Raw genomic sequence first — 20,524 nt, forward strand, 5'->3', positions numbered from 1 at the left:
TTTGTCCTCGTCACACACCCCACCCATCCATCAGGTTTTGGCCGAATCCGTCCACAACTTTTTGATGTATCCTGCACAGAGAGACAAACAGAGGTGAAAACATAACCTCCTAACACCTTCGGTGGAGGTAAAAGTGACCAGTCATGAACAATTATCAAACCTAAGAAGGTAATAAATAAGTCTATATGTTATGTCAATAAACGTTAGACCTCCAATCCTGCACTCATTACAAAAAAAATGAAATTTTTTTCAAAAAGAATCCCAAGGTCAGAAAGGCAAAAACTGATATAGTCAGGTTCACTATGTTTTTTCGGTCAAAATTTTGGTAGATTAGTAAAACTATACATTTTTGGAATATTCAGAGCATGAGGAATCCAAAAATTAATGTTTACATTTGCGTAGACACCTTTGCGAAAATGACACTCAGGACAGTGATGAAGATCTGTAAAAGCATATTCCTGAACGGTATAGACCTCGTAGATCCTGTGTATAGGACTTATAGTTCAATCTGATACTACCTATAACTTCCTATAACAACCTATAACTTCAAAGGACTTGCAATATCATGTATTATGTAATACAGTTATATCACAAATATAAAGATAATGGTTTTCAATTACCTTTGTTTGTTGCTTTTCTATAATCCTGAGCACTATTTTGAGGCCTTTATTGGATTCCTTGACCCAGAAAACATAGGATAAGCATATTTAATTAAGTCTCTAGGTTGACTAGAAGCCGAGATCGCTCAAAATATGTATTTTATGGCGGCCATTTTCAAAATCCAAAATGGCGGCCATGCAGGTGTCTGTGCAAATGCCAACATTGATTTTCAGATTCTCCATGCTCTGAAGATTCCAAAAAATGTACAGGTTTGCTAATCCCAAAATTTTGAAAGAAATTATATTTGTTAACATAGTGAACCTGACTATCTTCATCACTGTCCTGAGTGTCATTTTCGCAAAGGTGTCTACGCAAATGTAAACATTAATTTTTGGATTCCTCATGCTCTGAATATTCCAAAAATGTATAGTTTTGCGAATCTACCAAAATTTTGAACGAAATTATATTTGTTAACATAGTGAACCTGACTAATACCGGGATTTAGGTGGCAGGAAAGGTGATTCAGGACACGAAGGAAGACAGCACTGCAGGAACACGACGGTAGATGGGACATGGGTTTGTGTACAATCCATCATAAGGGGACGAAGAGGATACTTAACGACAAGTTTTTGTAACAAAGAAGTGAGATGGTAATTACAACATGTCCTTCGCACTGCATTCCTGACAATACAAAAACAACAGGCATTTTAAGGTCATTTTCCCTGCAAGAGCGGGGGTTAGCCTTGCGGTCCCCATGACAATCTTCTCCATTTTGCCCTATTTTCTACATCTCTCCTTGTTAACCCTCTTGCCCACATTTCTTCTTCCACCATCTTTAGCCAAGTCTTTCTCATCCTCTACTTCCTTCTACATTCATTTCCATCACTCTTCTCAACCAGTCACTTTCATCCTTCCTCAACACATGACCAAACCATCTCAACCTGTTTCTCTTCACAGCATCCATCACAGGCTCTATTCCCATCATCTTTCGCAATTCCTCATTTGTCTCTCTCTCAACGATACTCCACACATCCACCGAACCAATCGAATTTCCACCCTTTCCAGGCTTCGTTGCTGCTCCAGGTTCATTACCCATGTCTCGCTCCCATAAATCATAACACTTCTCACACATGAAGCATACACCTTTCCCTTCAGCTTCAGCGACACTCCACTCCTCGTCAGCACACCACTCAGTTACCGAAACTTCTTCCATGCACATCTCACTCGAGCAACCGTTGCCGAGTCTGATCCGCCTTCTCCATTCCGCATGTCTCCTGGGTAGGAAAATGTTTTCACACCTTCCAGCTTCACGCCGTCTCCAAGATCCAACTCAACATTTCCTCCACGGCAGCTCCATCTGTGCACACCTTACACTTGAATGTAGCTGACACACTGGTTAATGGCCCTCCCTGACCACTACATTATTGATGAACCCACTCAGCGCACATTGTACATTGAATGGAGTTCACGTCGACACCCTTCCTGCACACAGCACACGGCCACTTCCCAGTTCTTTCCACCTCACCACATGCTTTACCACTTGCCATCACCTTTGTCTTTCCGATATTCACCTTCAGACCTTTGGCCTCCATACATTCCTTCCACTTGATCATCTTCTGCTTCAATCCATCCATACTCTCCCCAATCAACACCAGATCATCTGCATACAACAACTCCTATGGTAAACCCTGCTTTACGTTCCGAGCCAGCACCTCCATCACAGCTACAAATAGTAGTGGACTTAGTACCGACCCCTGATGCACTCCCACCTTCACCTCAAACTCACCACAGTTCCCGTGCTTCATCCTTGCAGCTGTACGCGCTCTCTCGTACATTGCCATCACCACTCTGATCAACTATTCCTCCACTCCTAACTTCCTCAATGCCCATGTCACGACTTCGCGTGGAACGCTGTCGAATGCTTTATCCAGATCAACAAACCCAAGAAACAACTTCTTCCTCTTCTCCATGTACTTCTCCTGCAACTGCCTCACAATGAAAAGCGCGTCTGTCGTTCCTCTTCCTGGCATAAATCAAAACAATTTCGTCGATCTTCACTTTCTTCCTTATTCTCTTCTCCAACACCCTTTCCAATACCTCCATTCCATGCTCTAATAACTATCGCTCTATACGAGCCACAGTCCAGAGGGTCACCGTTCCCCTTGTGTAGAGGGACGAGGGTACTCAGTTCCCAATCCACTGGAATGCAGCCTTCTTTCACCACCAGATTACAGATCTCTGTCATTCTCTTCACACCCCAACTTACCGCTGCCTTCAACATATCTCCCACAACTCCCGTCGGCCCTCTTGCTTTTCTACTCTTCATTGATTTTAATCGCTTCCTCAACTTCCTTCTCAGTTTTCTTCTCTGCCGGTGCTAAAACTGGGTTACCCTCTATGTTGCCATCCCATTCATTCTCTGCATTCAACAGCATTTCCATATATCTCTTCCATCTTCCTTTAATTCCATCTGGGTCGACAACGATTTGTCCCACTTCATCCTTCAAGCAACTCACCCCCGTCGCATCGCACCTCTTTCACCATCTGCTTTGCAATCCTGAATATTGCTCTCTGACCCTCTTCCAAATCCAAGCATTCTCCGAACATTTTCCTGTACGAATCCTGCACCTTTACTACCTCTTTCTTTGCAGCCTTCTTACTTTCATGCTCTGCCTTTTCTGCCCCCGTACCCTTCGCCTTTTGCCACCCCTTGAACCTCATCCTCTTCCTCTTGTCGTCAATCCTCTTTCCAACTTCATCATCCCACTTCCATTTGTCCGAGTACCTCGGTGGTCCTTTTGTGCATCCACATACCTCACCAACGGCTCCCAACAGATTTATCTTTCATTGACATCCAACCACTTTCAAGCTCAACCACATCATCCTCTACCATACTCAGCCTCTCTTTTAATGCCTCCCTCACTGTCACCCCTTTCAACCTCCACACCTTCATTCTCGGTAAGTACTTCACCCGCCGAGCTCTCCTCGCACCTTTCACCCTTATGTCGCAGACAACCAAGTGGTGCTGTGAAACAGCCTCCTCCCCCGGGTTCACCTTTGTTGTCGGAGGTGCCCCCTATCTCGCCAACGCACCATCAGGAAGTCAACGGTTGGCATCGGCCCACCTAACGTGTATGCAACAAGCTTATTATTCGCTTTCTGGAACTGAGTATTACAAATCAACAAATCAGCTCCATCATCAAACTCCAAAATCCTTTCACTTTCTCCATTCCTCACACCATATCCGTAACCCCCATGAACTCCCTCAAAACCATCGATACTCCTTCCCACATATCCATTTCGGTCTCCTCCTACCACAACAACTTCCTCATCTTTCACGTTTTCCATCAGCTTCTCTATTGCACACCAGAACTTGTCCTTCTCTTCATCGCTCCGACCAACCTGCGGAGCATATCCCAAGATGACGTTCACCAAGAGCGTTCCAATCATCATTTTCACAATCATCAACCTTTCACTCACTCTCGTCACACTCACCACACGATCTACAAACTCCTCAGAAAACAGGACACCAACATCATGCACACCTTCCAGGCACCCTTGCCACACAAACTTGTATTTCTGTCCCTGCCTACCCTTCACCATTCTCAAACCACTTCCCTTCCATCTCGTCTCCTGCACACAACAACATATGTACAACAACAACTGCACAACATATGTCCACTCTTCTTCTGACCAATACTTCCACCACTTCTGATCTCCCTGTCATTGTCCCTACATTCCATGTCCCAAACCTCAGAAACCGATCTCCACGTTGGGCATCAAACGTTTTGTTGTCATAAATGGAGTGATTTCCTTCCACCCTTGCTTCGATCAGGTTCCCCACCTTGATTTTTGATGAGAGGGGGTGAGGACCCCCACGGGGTACTTCGGGCTGTAACCTGCCCATATGTAATTGCAATTGTCATGGTTCTCTTTTTGAGGCAATGTTTTATGGCCGGATGCCCTTCCTGACGCCAACCCTTTTAGTCGCCTCTTACGACACGCAGGGATACGGTGTATCTATTCTAAACCGGGGTACACACTGGCAGCATTCTCTACAATACATGAAAAACTATTCTGAATGCATTTTATACCACTGTTCTGAAAATAATAAACTCAACAAAACGATTTTAGAGCAGATTGTAAGTCTGATATATGAAAAATCATTTTTGAAAAAGACCTTCATAAATAGTGTCCGGCCTCGCAAAGTAAACGTATTCGAAGATGCAGAAAGCTGGAGGTGTGACGTTGGGTCGTGGTACTACATCCAGAGAAACATATCCGGTGCTGGTGATTTGCACTATCTCCCCTGGACATAATTCTCTTTCAAACCTGCAAGCAACAGAAAAATAGGTTTTATTTCTGAAGGTTTAGAAAGAAGAGTTGGCTGAAAGTCTTGCCTCCAACTCTTGTGTTGCTCGAGGTCTTGATAAAGCAAGGTTTGTCAAATAATCAAATAAAATATCTGAAATGGCACAATATAAACCAAGCTTAACTTTTGCCCCATGCTCCCCAATTTGTCTCTTCTTCAATGCACACAAAGAAATTAAACAAGGAAATAAATCTTTTGCTATCTTCCTTCTCTGGCAAAGCATGGTGTTTGTTGGCTTTATGGTTAAGGTGGCTGGCTTAAGATTTGGGGTCTTGAGTTTGAGCCTCTGTTGTGCCATTTAAATAAAGCCAGGTGGGTTGACTCAGCTTGTCATCCTTCCGAGGTCAGCAAAATGAGTACCAGCTTACTGGTAATAGGGACGGGACACTACATCAGTGCACAACACAGAAAATGTTGAAAATTTTGAAAATCAGAAACACAGAAAATAGGGACACTGCATCAGTCCAGAAAATGATGCAACTAGCAGCCACAGGCTGCATACGAACCAACAAAAACTGGGAAGTATGATCCCTTCAAGTATCCTGCGTCAGTGGTGACCTGTCCAGGATTGTGCCCCTGAGCTAAGGACAAACTGCCTCGGCAACCCTATGCATCTGAAGGTGTGAACTGAGTGACTCTTCTTCCTCTTCTCAAGCACTGGCCCACACCCCCCAAATATTCACCTTTATTTCTTCAATTTTCTCCAGTGCCCTCATCATTCACCCTCTTCCGAAGGTCATTAAAATATATTCTTCCTTTCATTGCTTTAATCTCCTCCACTCATAAATGTGGTCATATTGTCTCATCAGCTATACTGAATCCTTTACCATTTATTGATTTCCCTGGTCACTCTTCCTCCTGAAACCCTTTCCCAACCTTATACTATGGCCCACCCCAATTACTCATCTCCCTTTTTGTGTAGCACATATAAGGCCGAGAAAAATACATTTCCAACAACTGACCACACAGGTGCAGCATCACATTCACAAAAGCATTCAATAACCTGTTTTACCCAACAGCAGTGTGTGTGATGGAAATGTCAATTTAAGATTCCTGAGACGGAAATCATCTCGTCATAAATGAAGACACAAAGGTGCATCCTTCTCAATCAACCTTCACCCATTCCCTCTAATTGCTTCTTCTCTTAACGAGTTCCCTTTACACCTAACACCCTGCCACCGACAGCATCTGGTGCTCCTGCTTCCCACAAAATCCTCCATGAGGCTCTGAAATCTAAGGCCCTCTGTGTCATTGGAATATCATGCACATCTCGAAGCTGAGTCTCATCAATCATCATTTCAACTTTTGCTCAATGTGGCAGGGTGGTGGCCTTGCGGATTTGTTTTTTTGTTTTTAAACCCGGCCATATTCTGGTCTCCTACATTCTCACCTCTCCATCCAGCCTTTCCCTCTTCAGGTCACATGCGTGTTAGGAGAAACCATTTGTTGCCCACAAGTACAAACGAAATGTGTGTGTTTGCGCAAGAAAATCACGATATTGTCACACGAATACCCTCCGGTTAATACCAGGGCTCGCGGATGACCCAAACGGACTTTAATGGAGGCGACGATCAAACACGGATTTTGCTATAAAAGCACGGGAGAAAGAATGAAGAGGAAGAAGCGGCAAAAGCGCGTACCTGTAGAGGGAATGAACTCAAACGGGATTCCGGGGTAAAATGTACAAAAATAAAGATTTATTACGACTCCAAGACAATGAAACGCGACGGAAGATAAATAATGATCCTAAATCGGGATCCCGCACACCTCACTTCAGAAACGAACAAAGACTGAATTAATAAAAGAAATGTCTAGTCGTGTAATGTTCTGTGGGTGCGGCCTTATCCGTCTGTAGTCTGCAGTATGTTGTCCGGGTTCGAGCGCAGTCATCTGACCGCGGCTCCGGTCAGCGGGAAGCAGGCCTCAATGCGCCCCTCGTTCGTGCGCCGTCAGGCTTCACCGAGCGCCGAGCGGCACCTGCAAGCCTCACTCGTAGCACCAAGCACAAGAACCGCTCCAAGCTCCGAGCACCCGCTCCAAGCACCACGAAGATGACGAACCAACGACCACCAGCGCAGAAGCGAAAAGAACGAGCTTCAAGCACGAGCGAGTACGGATAACGCCAGGAACGCACCGAGAGGGAAATGGCAGAGACAAGAAGACGCCAAGAGACAAAATGTCGTGCAGCGCGTCCTTTTGTCACCTCACGTGTCACGTCAATTCTTGCTCTGCACCAACCAGCGCCTCGTCTCTCGACCTCTCGAAGGTTCTGTTGCGCTGGTGCCCTCCCATTGGCCGAGTGCTTCCCGCCCTGTGGTGTTGCTCGCCCCTCCCCCTGGCCAATCAACAGTCCTCCTGGGCGTGGCTCCCAGCCTTGCTCGAGGCTCATTGCTAGCCAAGCTGGTGGTGTGGCTGGCTGCGGCCCATGTGGCGGTGCCCCGATCTGGCTTCCTGCCTGTTTCCCAACGTCGTTGTGGTAAGGGAGGGGAATTATTTAATGAGTGCACGAAGGACCTATCTAAGTGTTTAAATGAGTGCGTTGCCATAAGGGACAAAGGTTTGATCACCAGGGGGGAAACGACGAATGAAGGAACTTTATCCATAATCCCTGTACTAATTAGCAAACCCCACCCCCCCTCGCGGCGGGGACACAAATACAGCTTATACCGACAAACCGGACAAAACATAGAACTTATTACAGGTAGATTCCCCATCACGACAGTTGGATACCTACCTATACAGATCTATCTGGCTCTAGATATTCCTCTACCCAAATTCGTAACAATATGTAATACACCACAGCAATACTATCTCTCAGAGCTACACACTAATGTGTGAGTCCCTACCAGGGTGCTTTATGGTCTATAATGGTGCATTCCAGGATGGAACATTACATTGCCAATAGCTTCCTTCACAAATCAATTTTCTATCAAACATTCCTGCTGAGATTTCGCACTCACACACTTATGTGCAATCCTTTTATGAATAGTGCGGTGTGTAGTTTGGAACATTGAAATAAAAACACGGGGATGGTGCACTCTTCGGGGTGCATTTCCCCAACTGACAATCGTGAGATCTGTGAGAGCTTTTGGCCCAGTTTTTAGAAGAGGCTATGCAGGCCTTTAGACACTTAGGTCTATGACACTCCTTGTACCACTGGTTCTACAATGTACTCCTTTGTGTTTTCTCCATCATGTACCTGCATTGTATTTGTACGCCTGGTTCTACAATATCACATTAAGTTTGGATCTTGCTGATGGGTTAGCTGTGAAGAGCATTAGACTACAGTAATCATTATCAGTATCTCACAATCATCCCAAACACCAATACATAACACCAGTCATAACAAGATCAGTTATTTGGCCAAATTGAATGCGAGCCCATACCAACAGACTACCCCGATAAAACTGGCGGTCGAGTGCGCATGCGCAAGATTGGAGGTCACCTCTTTTCGAAGCTGTCCATGCGCTCACGCTTTCGAAGTTAAGTAATTTTTCACAATTGTGTTTTTGTCGAAACTGTATCCATCGTTCGGTGTGTGTACCTACAGTGTGTCTTTAGTAAGATTCTCGGTGTTAATTTTTCATACATGTATACGAAATCGTCGGTTAATTCGTGTCGCGTATTTTGAGGCCTAGTGGGCTACCGTGTCCGACCTTGAGGCTTTGTTTTTCTCTCAGCGGTCCGTCGATTGCGCTGCAATTAATTTTGTTCTCTGTTTTTGTCCCAGTCTTTCACCCCATACTTCCTTGTTTAAAATCTCAACTCAAAAAAAAAAAAAAAAAAAAAAAAAAAAAAATTCCTTCTCCGTTCTTATTCGTTGTTCTTATTTGTTAGTTCGTTCTTCAATCACGTTTTTCACCCCCATTTCCATTTTCCATTTCCCCAGATAGTTTTCACTGCTCAATTTAAAAATTTCACTGCTCAATTTCACTGCTCAAAAATAAACTTTCCCCTGAAGAACTGTATTCTGTCGTATATTATAACACCTTTTTCTTCTTCTTCTATAAAAGGATGCTTTCGACTTGCTCACCAAATCTACTCATTCCAACAAAAAATTCCATCTCTTACAGTTCCTCTTTTCTACATTCCCGAAACTCTCCTGCACTCCACCCCTCCTTCAGCGTCCTCACACGTATTTTTGACTCGAAGGTCACAAGAAACTCATTTTGCAATAAATGTTCGTTTCCCATTAATCGTACACTTTCTAAAATCCAATCTCACCCCTCCCCTCCAAATCTTCCCCATCACCCCTTCCCTCCAAAACTTCCCCATCACCCCTCCCCTCCAAATCTTCCCCATCACCCATCTATTTCAAATATTCCCCCTTGCCCCTCCCCTCCAAATCTTCCCCATCACCCATCCCTTTCAAATCTTCCCCCTTGCCCCTCCCCTCCAAATCTTCCCCATCACCTCTCCTCTCCAAAACTTCCCTATCACCCCTCCCCTCCAAATCTACCCCTTGCCCCTCCCCTCCAAATCTTCCCCATCACCCATCTCTTTCAAATCTTCCCCCTTGCCCATCCCCTTCAAATCTTCCCCATCACCCATCCCTTTCAAATCTCCCCCTTGCCCCTTCACTCCTAAACTCCCCCCACACCCCTCCCCTCCGAGACTCTCACTCGCTCCTCCCCTCCCCTCATAGACTCCCCTCTCACCCCTCCTCCTCAAAGCGTCCTCCCTGCTTCTTCCCCCTTCCAACTTTCACCTTCATCTCCCCCAACCTTCTGCCTTGCTCTTCCCCCTCCTCAAATAACACCTCACTGTGCCTCACCCAATCACCATCAAACCTTTTGTCCGCCCCATTCTTCCCTTTCTCCAAGCTATTCTGAAATCTCTGACACACCTTCAACAGCTCTCCCTACCACTTCCTCCTCTTCCACATCTTACACTACCCCTCACCCCCCCCCTGTTCTGTATCCGATGCTCCCCCTTCCTCTTCATTAACGGTATGGACCTCAAACATCAGGGGCCTCCACTCAAACTTGACTGATCTCTCCATACAGGTTGCTTCTGACAAGCCAGATGTGATCTGCTTAACAGAAACTTTCCTCCTTCATGATGTCTCTGATTCCTTGGTATCTCTCCCAGGTTACTCCCTCCTCCGGTATGATAGACCTGAGCCTCGTCCTGGAGGTGGGGTTGCTATCTTTATAAAAAAAACTCTTCCTCACTCGCCCTGCACTGCCCTCTCTCCACCTCACCCCCAGGAATACCTTTGGCTACGGCTTCCCCTTCGCTCCCACCTTTTGTTCATATGTGTGTTGTACCGTCCACCAAACAGTGATGACTCCATCTACATCTTGCTGTCTGATAATATGGACCAACTTCTATCTACCCATCCCAACTCTCTCTTCCTCATATGTGGTGATTTCAATTGTCACCATACCAGTTGGCTGGGTGTGGGTACATGTCTCACCAGCCATGGCTCTTCAGCAAAGGACTTCTGCAACTCACTGGGACTGACACAATCTGTCAATTTCCCGACCCGGATCTCAGTCAATGGAGCATCTTCTCTTCTGGACTTGGTTATGACTAACTTCCCTGAAAATGTCTGCTGCTCTTCTTCTGCTCCAATCGGCTCATCTGATCATGTGCTTGATAAAGTGGACATCTCTCTGACCATTCTCAGAGAGCCTCCTCAGCGTCTACGAATCTGGCATTTCACTCAGGCCAACTGGCACGGTCTTCAAGCAGCCATCAATAATAATAATAATAATAATTCATTTATTTTGTATAGCGCTTTTCCAGAAGCCCAAAGGCGCTTTGACAGAGTGGAAAACATAATGCATAACAATACATGAAAACAACAATTGCAAAAAGACAAGAATCAAGAAAACAAACAGCAGCGATATACGGCATATATATAAGACAAGAATCAAAAAGACAAGACAAGAATCAATAGGGAAATATTTAAAGCAAAAGGAGGGAGAAGGAGAAGAGATAGTCAGGGGTTAAATGCTGTGGGTTGAATGTTGAATGCAGCGTTGAACAGGTGGGTCTTTAGTGATGTTTTGAATGTGGTGAGTGAGGAGGAGTCTCTGATGGTGTGAGGTAGTGAGTTCCAGAGGGTGGGAGCAGCGATGGAGAAGGCCCTGTCCCCCCAGGATCTGAATTTGGTCCGGATGGAGGGGGTCAGGAGGTTGGTACCAGCAGAGCGGAGGTTGCGGGTGGGAGTGTGTCTGGAGAGGAGGTCAGCCAGGTAGGATGGGGCCAGGTTATGGAGGGCTTTGTATGTCAAGAGGAGGATTTTGTACTGGATTCTCTGGGGGATGGGGAGCCAGTGAAGCTTGTAAAGGACGGGGGTGATGTGGTCACGGGTCCGGGAATGAGTGAGTAGACGGGCAGCGGAGTTCTGAATGTATTGGAGTTTATTGGTGATTTTTGAGGGTGAACCATAGAGGAGGCTATTGCAGTAGTCCAGACGGGAGGTGATGAAGGCGTGGATGAGGGTTTCTGCAGCCGTGGAGGAGAGGGATGAGCGGAGACGGGCAATGTTTTTCAGGTGAAAGAAGGCTGACTTTGTGATCTGTTTAGTGTATTTGTCGAAGGAAAGGGTTTGGTCAAAGATGACGCCAAGATTCCGGATGTGAGGGGAGGTGGATACTGGGATACCGTCGATGTTGAGGGCAAAGTTATGGGTGGATTTTGTGAGCGTTTTTGGGCCAATGATGATTATTTCAGATTTATCACAGTTAAGCTTGAGGAAGTTGATTTGAAGCCAGAATTTTATTTCAGTGATGCAGTTTGTCAGGATAGAGTGGGTGTCGGTGGAGACGGACTTGGTGGAGATGAAAAGCTGGATGTCATCGGCGAAGCAGTGGAATTGGAGACCATGACGGCGGATTAAGTGACCGAGCGGGGACAGGTAAAGGATGAAGAGGAGGGGGCCAAGAACTGAACCTTGGGGGACACCTTGGGGGAGGGGAGCAGTGGGGGATTTGCAGTTATTGATGGAGATGAACTGGCATCTGTCAGAGAGATATGATTTAATCCAAGAGAGGGCAGTGCCGGTGACGTTAAAGGTGGATTCAAGTCGGGTGAGGAGGATAGTGTGATTGATGGTGTCAAAGGCAGCGCTGAGGTCGAGGAGGACGAGAATGTTGAGGTTGCCAGCGTCAGAGGAGAGGAGAAGGTCGTTGGTGATTTTGAGGAGAGCAGTTTCAGTACTGTGGTTGGAGCGGAATCCGGATTGGAATGTTTCATACAAGTTATTGGCAGAGAGATGATGTTTGAGTTGAGTGGCTACAGCGCGTTCCAAAACTTTTGACAGAAAGGGTAGGTTGGAGATGGGTCTGAAGTTGTTTAGGGTGTCAGGGTTTAGACCAGGTTTTTTTAGAATGGGGGTAACAGCAGCAATTTTGAGGGAAGGTGGGACGATGCCTGTAGACAGGGAGGAGTTTATTGTTGCAATGATAAGTGGAGAGAGAGCAGGGAGGGAGGCTTTGACAAAGCTGGAGGGGATGGGGTCAAGAGTGCAGGTGGCAGTTTTCATTCCTATGAGGAGTTCAGAGAGGTCAGTAGGAGAGATTGGGGAGAACCGAGACAGGGGATGGCAGGACAAGGGGGGGCAGGTGGTTGGAGGGGGAGCGGGTGCGGCGGTGGTCAAGCTGTTGTAGATGTTGTCAATTTTGCGTTGGAAGAAAGAGAGGAAGGAGATGCAGTTGTCTACTGTGAATGACTGGGTGGTGGTGTTCAGGGGGCGGAGGAGTTTGTTTATTGTCGAGAAGAGTGCTTTTGGGTTTCCGGAGCCAGAGTGGATAATTTGAGAGTAGTAGGCAGAGCGGGCGCGGGAGAGGGCATCTTTGTAGTGTTGTATGTGGTCCTTGTAGGCTTGGGAGTGAACTGTGAGACCCGTTTTATTGCGGAGTCTTTCAAGTTGGCGAGCACGAGTTTTCATCAGGTGGAGTTCAGGGGTAAACCAGGGAGCAGAATGGGTGAAAGAAACTGTTTTGGTTTTTACAGGCGCAAGCTGGTCAAGGCAGGAGGAGAGAGTGTGGTTGTAGTAGTCAGTGAGGTCGGAAGGGGTGTGGAGGTCAATGAAGGGAGAAGTGGACATTTTTTCAGAGAGGGTGGATGAGAATGAGGTAGGTGAAAGAGCGTTTAGCTTACGGAAGTTGATTGTGCGATAATGCCTTGGTGTTGGGGCGGGGATGTTGATGGTCAGAGTGATGGCTAAGTGGTCAGAGAGGGTGAGGTCAGAGCCATAGAGATGGTGCAAATTTAATCCAGTGGAGCAGACAAGGTCCAAAATGTGACCACGGATATGGGTAGGAAAGTCGACATGTTGAGTGAGGTTAAAGCAGGTGAGTAAATCAGTGAAGTCAGTGGTTATTGTGGAGTCAGTGGAGTCCATGTGGATATTGAAATCACCAAGGAGGAGGATTGAGGGGGAGAGGGAACATAGCTGGGTCAGAAAGTAGGAGAAGTCAGATAGGAATGATGGGTGTGGTTTGGGAGGGCGGTAGACGACAGCCATGACTGACTGCGTGTGACCAGAGAGTTTTAAAGCCAGGTGTTCAAATGATGGAGCAGATGAGATGGAGATGAGGTTGGTCTTGATGTCTTGACGGTGGATAACGGCAATTCCACCACCTCGGCCCTCCGAGCGTGGTTTATTGACGTAGGAATATCCATTGGGTGTGGTGAGGTTGAGTGTGTAGTAGTCCAGAGGTTGTTGCCAGGTTTCGGTGAGACAGAGAAAGTCCAGTTTGTTATCCAGGATGTATTCGTTCAGGATGAGGCATTTATTGTTGAGGGACCGGGTGTTGAACAGGGTGAGCTTGATGTTGTTTTGAACAGCAGGGATGAATTCAGGTGATTTAGCCAGGGTTCGTAGGCAAGAGGTGCGATCGTGTGGGTTGCTGTGACCAGGTGCGCTGGGACGAAGAGTGAGAGTGCGCTGAGCCGACCAGAGGACGGGGATGGAGTGACCTGATTGCAAATAAACAAACTTGCGACCGGAGCCACGGTGAATGTACCTGGGTCGTCGGAGGAGTCCATTTGATTTGATGGCAGAGATGCATGATGGGGTGGAGCGGGTATTGAGCAGAAGAAGCCTTGCGGCGGAGTACTTCAGAGCCATGCCAGGCAGGAGCGAAGGGACGAGTACGAGGCCAAGGTCGAGGAGGCAAAGCGGCAAACGCAGCGGCAAACGCAGCGGCAAACGACTGCAGCCGCTAATCAAGACCACAGCGGCAAACAAGGCCACAAGGCCACCGGCAAACAAGGCCACGGCCACAAACAACGGGAGCGGGCCTTTCGATTCCGTATTCCGTACCATCAAAAGCAGATTCCGTTATCCAGCCGGAGAACACGCGGCACGTGCGGGTGTGAAAAGGCAGGACAGGTGTGAGATGTCAGGTCAGAAAAGTAGAAGCAGACCCTGTACATCCATCCAGTCGGAGAAGCGGCGAATATGCAACGCCAGCGTCCTCTCGCAACCGAACCCGGATCAATCATCTGGACTGGTCTCCCATCTCTACCGCCTCTGACATCAACTCATCCTGCAAATTCTTCCAAAGTAAATTGCTCTCTCTCATGCACAGATTTATCCCATCTCGTCTTCAGTTGTCATACCCTTCCTCCCGTCCATGGTACACGGAATCTTGTGGTGAGGCTGTTGCCCAGAAACAACTTGCTTTCATCTCCTGGAAAGCAAATCCAACGGAAGGAAATGTCATTTCCTTTCACAAAGCCCATAACAAGTGTGTGTCCAACCTCAGGAGAGCCAGGAAACAATATCTCTCCGTTCTCAAGACCGAACTCTCTTATCTGTCTCCCTCTTCCAAATCCTGGTGGCGTCTGGTCAAATCTGTTTCTGGTGTTTGTTCCCCCTCCATCCCCTCCCTCACCTCAAACGGCTACACGGCTGACTCCGCCCCTGAAAAATCTGAATGCCTCAACTCTGTGTTTGCCTCTAAATCTTGTGTCCCAAACCCATCCCTCTCTGTACCCACCGTACCCAGTCGTACCCAGCTGCTGCTGGACTCTGTCCTTTCCTGCTGACAAGGTGGAAAAGTTTCTGTCAACCCTCGACTCTGATTCTGCAACTGGACCTGACGGCATCAGCCCACGGGTCTTAAAATCCTGTTCTTCCGCTCTTTCACTCCCTCTCTCTGTTCTCTTCACCCTCTCTTTTGCTCAAGGTCATCTGCCATCTGCTTGGAAATCAGCCAACATCACCGCTTTGCACAAAAAAGGTGCAAAAACAGATCCTAGCAACTACAGACCAATCGGCCTTCTCCCAATTATCAGAAAAGTCATGGAATCCATCATTGCTTCGGATATGAAATCTTTCCTCTTCTCCAATGGCTTGATCTCTGATCATCAATTTGGTTTCAGACCTGGTCTCACTACTCTGGACATGCTGCTTCTGCTTTCTCAACAATGGATGGAGGTCCTCAATGCCCAACAGGAAATTAGAGCTGTCTCCCTTGACATATCACGTGCCTTCGATACGGTCTGACACCCCGCTCTGCTCACCAAACTCTCCTCTTTTGGTATCCATGGAAATCTCCACGCATGGCTGGCGGACTTCCTCTCTAGTCGTAGTCAACGTGTGGCCCTGAATGGGTTTCTCTCATCTCCTCTTCCTGTTCAGGCTGAAGTTCCCCAAGGCAGTGTTCTGGGCCCTGTGCTTTTTCTGGTCTTCATCAATGATCTCTCTGACTCTCTTGAAAATCCTCTCTATCTCTTTGCTGATGACTCTACTCTCTGTCGCTCCATTCCTCATCCCTCAGATCGGCAGTCTGCAGCCTCCTCACTCTCTGCAGACCTGGACAAAATCACAGACTGGGCAAACAAGTGGAACTTGTCTTTCAATCCTGACAAATCTCACACTCTTTCGATGTCTTTCCGAAAAGACCGACTGGACAACCCTCCCAACCACTTTCTGAAAGATCCTCTCCAAGAAGTTCTGTCACTCAAGCTTTTGGATCTCACTATCTGCCATGATCTTTCCTGGGAAAACCACATTTCAAATCTGGCCTCCAAAGCCAGTCGCCGACTGGGCATCCTCCGCCGTGCGAAGTCCTTCCTTGGCACACCTGAGCTCCTCACCACATACAAGGCTTTCATCCGCAGCTCAATGGAATACTGCTCTCCCCTCTGGGCTGGTGCTCCTGCCTCACACCTAGCTCGTCCTCACGCTGTTGAAACCAAAGCGTTCAGAATCATTGGAATCTCCCGCGATGAAGCTAACTCCAAGGGCCTTTCACTCACTCACCACAGGCAGGTTGGTGGTCTTTCCGTCTTCTACCGACTCCTCTCTGGCCTTGCCCCCCCCCAGCTCTCTCTGGGCTCTGTCCCCCAAATATTCCTACAGGTCACACAAGATCTGCCTGCAACCCTCTTATGGTTAAACTGCCAAAATCAAGACTCTCTGCTCACCTTCACTCCTTCATTCCTCTTTTCTCCCACCTCTGGAACAAACTCCCTCACTCTCTTCAATCCCACTCCAGGTGAGCAGAGAGTCTTGGGCCAGGTCTTGGGCCATTCTTGGGCCATTCTTGGGCCAGGTCTTTAAAACAGCTGTTCACCACCATCTCTTATCTTCCCCCATCCAAAACCTTTATCTTTTCTACCCCCGCTAATTTCACCCCAAATCCACCTTTTTGAAATACCAACTTCTGTCCTGGAAGTCCTTGGTGTCCTTGTGTTTTATACTTCTCCCACCACCCCCCCCCACCTTGCCACGCCTCCTCCCCCTCCCACATATCTCCCTGATCTCAAATGTTGTGTTTGTGTGCTTCCCCTTCTCTCCCCATCTTGTCTTCCGCTCCCTCTTTTTATATATTTTGTCTGTCTGTTTGATTTGTTTGTGAAATAAATGTTAGCTCTTTCACGAGCCTCGATTCTGTATACAACAAAAAAAATAATAATAATACTGTTCATGCTACCTACCGATGGTACAATTAGCAAATCCCTCCCCACCTCGATCGCCAGATTCAAGCACATCCGTCATTAAATTATAGGCAGAATCTCGACACATTGGTGAAAATAACAGGAGACAAAGGGTTCACCCCTCCAGTTGTGATGTCACACATTGCATACATTGCTGTCCCGAGGTTCAAAGCAATCATTTCTTGGACCTCTTAACACTGGTTTGAAGCCCATTCCAATCTGTCAGCTGTGTTTTGATAGTTTGTTGGTCTTTGCAGGTTATTCTGGAGAGATGGGCTGTTGAAAAGTGGTTCCTTCTGGAATTAGTGACAAAGACAATGATTCTAACGAGAACTTGTTACACTTGGGTCACCTGAATGAGGTACAGTACCTCCATGAACTGTGCAGTCTGACAGCACCTTGCCACTGCCCTTACAAAAATGACACAGGGATGAGCATCGTGCTCATAATCAACGACAGTCCGAGTCATGCACTTTGAACCATCCTGATAATGTGGGCCAACCCATTTGGTGTTGAATGATGCCCAGCCATTCCAAAACCGATTTACACCAATTGGTGGATACTTTGTGGAGAGTGTTGAAATGTTCGCAGATTGCGAGATGCGATATGCATGCAGATTTCCTGGATCGCTCAATTAGGAAAATCATTACAATACATCTAATTTCCTAATTGGGTTTCTTTCCTCAATCACCATGGTTTGTATATGCATGAGGAATCAATTGCTCAACTGTGAAGCCATTGCTTACTTACATCACAGTTTAAAAGTTGTTAATTTTTGGTGAAGAGAGAAAAAAAGTGTTTTATGTGTTTAGCAAGTTCTATCCCCTTCTCCAATTCCTCCCCCTATCCATCCATCCACCTGTCCATCCATCAAATCCTTTTTCTCATCCCTTCCCCCCTTCCCTCCCCACAGTGCAAACCATACCCACATTACATTGCACCAACACCACAATCCAAGCCATAGTTAGCACAGCCATTGCCCCGATTGCAAGTTAATCCCAGCACTGAGTGTGCACCGGGTAAAAAGTCCAAGGATCAAGATGCCAAGGCTGCACTCTTGGGGTGTAGTGCGGTTGCTGGACATGGTGGAAGTGATCCTCTGGGCCACATGCACCAATGAGAGGGCAACACAGGGGAGGTAAAAGTGTCATGCGACCCCTTGCTCCCTTAAGCCACACCTTGCCCGAGGCCTATACAGCTGATGTTCAAAATCTGGAGGTGTCCGACGCGTCAAGGACCGGTACGAGCCGAAATTGCCTGCCTTCCTGCCTTATTGCATTAAAGTGAAACGAGTTGTGCTGGAGCCAACGAGGTTCTGAGGGCAAACGGCAGCACACAATTCTTGGGCGCAGTGGCTCCCATCCACACACACACGACCATCCCAACACCCCACACCACTCATACTCTCTTCTCTTCTCTTCTCTTATGATCAACACAAACCCGCCTGCTTGTATCGGGTGAGCGAGAGACTGACCCAACGCCCCAAACTCTCTCCCTCTCTCTACTATTCCCAGTGTGAGTGAAGCATGCCTGTCTTATATACTTTTACTTACCTAAGACACAAGGGGATATTTACATGCAAGGGGTTAAGACTGTTGTGTGTGTCTCTGCATTCTGTATATACTTGAATTGTGCTGCAAGTACATTTCCAAACCTGCTCAGTGTCTGTTTCCTCCATTGGTTAGCCATGGCGTATATAATAAATAAATGGAAAGTTGTCCCCCAGTAATTCGCTCCACTAGGTAGTCGACCTCCTACCTACAGTTTCACTCAGATGTACAAAATAAGTCGACAAGGTGGGAAGTCCAGAGCTTGGTTCCCCATTTGGGACAACTAAGTCACCAGTGAGGCAACTCAATTGTGGGCACGAGGATCCTGTAAATGTAGTTGCCTCAAATGGCATCTGCGGTTGCTCAGCAACCCATTTGGTTGTGGAGTTATCCGTGGCTTGTTGCCTTCAGGGTTGGAGGTGGAGTGTTGGGTCCGAGAAACCCCCTCGTGCACCCTGCATGCCACCTCGAAACCCATAATATTATACCTAAGTCAGTTGTTAAACCCCGATCCTTCTGTTGGTCATACATTAGCATCGAACTAGAAGAAGCGTGGAAATAACAAGCTATATTGATAAACTTTAGTTTTTTAAAATGTTGAACACATACCGAGCACCAATGGACTGGAAGCTGCAAGACTCGGATGAAACAACCCAGCCCTCAGTCTTTATATCCACAACACCTTGGGGGGGGGAAGGAAAAGGATAAAGCAATTTATTACAAACAGTAATGACAAAGCCAATCTTTTCGTATCTCAAATGTAACAATGAACAGCTGCATTTTTTATCATAAAAGTTTGCATTGTGATCTTTGCATAAACACCCATCATTATCACACGACATGATTTTGCATTCTTCTTGCACAAGGCTGAATTGCATATGGGCCGAGCTTTAAAAGGAACAACATGTGGGTTACCACTTTTCAGTGTGACCACACTCCCCAAACCTTGGCTGTAGAGGTTAGCCATAGGATGGAGTTTGCCGATGCAAAGGGGCCGGTTGCCAAAAGGGTCACGAACAGCATATATGGTGTCCTGGTGCAGAATTAGTAGTGAATAAGCAGCAGGAGACCTCACCATGAGATTCCGAATTCTGCAGGATGAACAAACAGAACAGTTGATAAACATTGACAAAAATCCTAAACTTCTTTGCACAAATAATCATGCTGATGAGGGACTCATTCCACAAATAAATTGAAACAAAACATGATAAGACTAGAGTTCATAAAACACAATACCGTGTGCAGTGTTCAATTATATACAGTACTGTGCTTCAATTTTAATACAATAATTATTTTAATGATCGTTTTTTAAAAATCCAGAGGTTTAGTGTTATTAAAGTAGTCCAGAAGCAGTCAGGACCGAATACCACCCTTATACATCAGCCAATTTAACCTTTATTTAAATTGAAGGATGGTACTGCAAAACTGGAGGTTCTTGGAAGTATTACGAAGGCAATTTGTGTTCTACAGTGCTGAAGTATATAATTCAATTTAAATTTTAAAAAAGATTGTAAAAGTCATAAATGAATCTATTCCGGTTTTACCGCTATTTTACCCAGTATCTATTACATCACCCGATCTAAAACTCTATTTTTATTACTTGTGCCTGCTGTTTGTGTCCACTATGACGTCCTTAAAAACAGTAAGTTTCCTGTTTGGAATGATTTTCAATTTTGTTTGACTGCCATGGAGGCAGAGTAAAAAATCTTCTCACTCCTTTCTATGCATGTGCGATTGGGACCAATTCATAGCCAAGGTAAAGTAAAACGGCAAACTTGTCTTCCTTCCTATTAGTGTTCAAAATATAACATTCAATTTCAATAAGTTATCCCTCGATCATCAACTGTTCATCATAAACTGATAAGTTAGACGGATGGACATGAACCAATTGCTTAACCGCACTTTTTGCTTTGTGTGCATGGTGTGATAAATAACCAATAAAATATAACAATGACCAAATCTGCAACAGCAACAATCAATCGACTTGTAGTTCAGAAAAGCATTTTGTTTCAAATCAAATTCAACCAATGCAATGTCCTCGATCGATTTGCACAAATAAAAACAAAATGAAACACAACGATGGTCCCAAGTTATTATT

At 46.2% G+C, this 20,524-nt stretch overlaps 1 protein-coding gene across 1 annotated transcript in view; it reads right to left on the reverse strand.

The window, feature by feature from the left end:
- The window catches only part of PPAT (phosphoribosyl pyrophosphate amidotransferase), a 98,392-nt gene that overhangs the window by 40,369 nt on the left and 37,499 nt on the right, over positions 1 to 20,524 (reverse strand). Inside the window, exons 5-7 of the mRNA XM_068113870.2 lie at positions 19,372 to 19,517; positions 19,036 to 19,108; positions 4,781 to 4,932 (exon numbers count right to left, since the gene is read on the reverse strand). Of these exons, the coding sequence (XP_067969971.1) occupies positions 4,781 to 4,932; positions 19,036 to 19,108; positions 19,372 to 19,517 (371 nt within the window). The remainder of the gene's footprint in view (positions 1 to 4,780; positions 4,933 to 19,035; positions 19,109 to 19,371; positions 19,518 to 20,524) is intronic.

The sequence above is a fragment of the Myxine glutinosa genome, chromosome 4, assembly GCF_964187855.1.
Source record: "Myxine glutinosa chromosome 4, kmMyxGlut1.1, whole genome shotgun sequence".
Taxonomy (NCBI): domain Eukaryota; kingdom Metazoa; phylum Chordata; class Myxini; order Myxiniformes; family Myxinidae; genus Myxine; species Myxine glutinosa.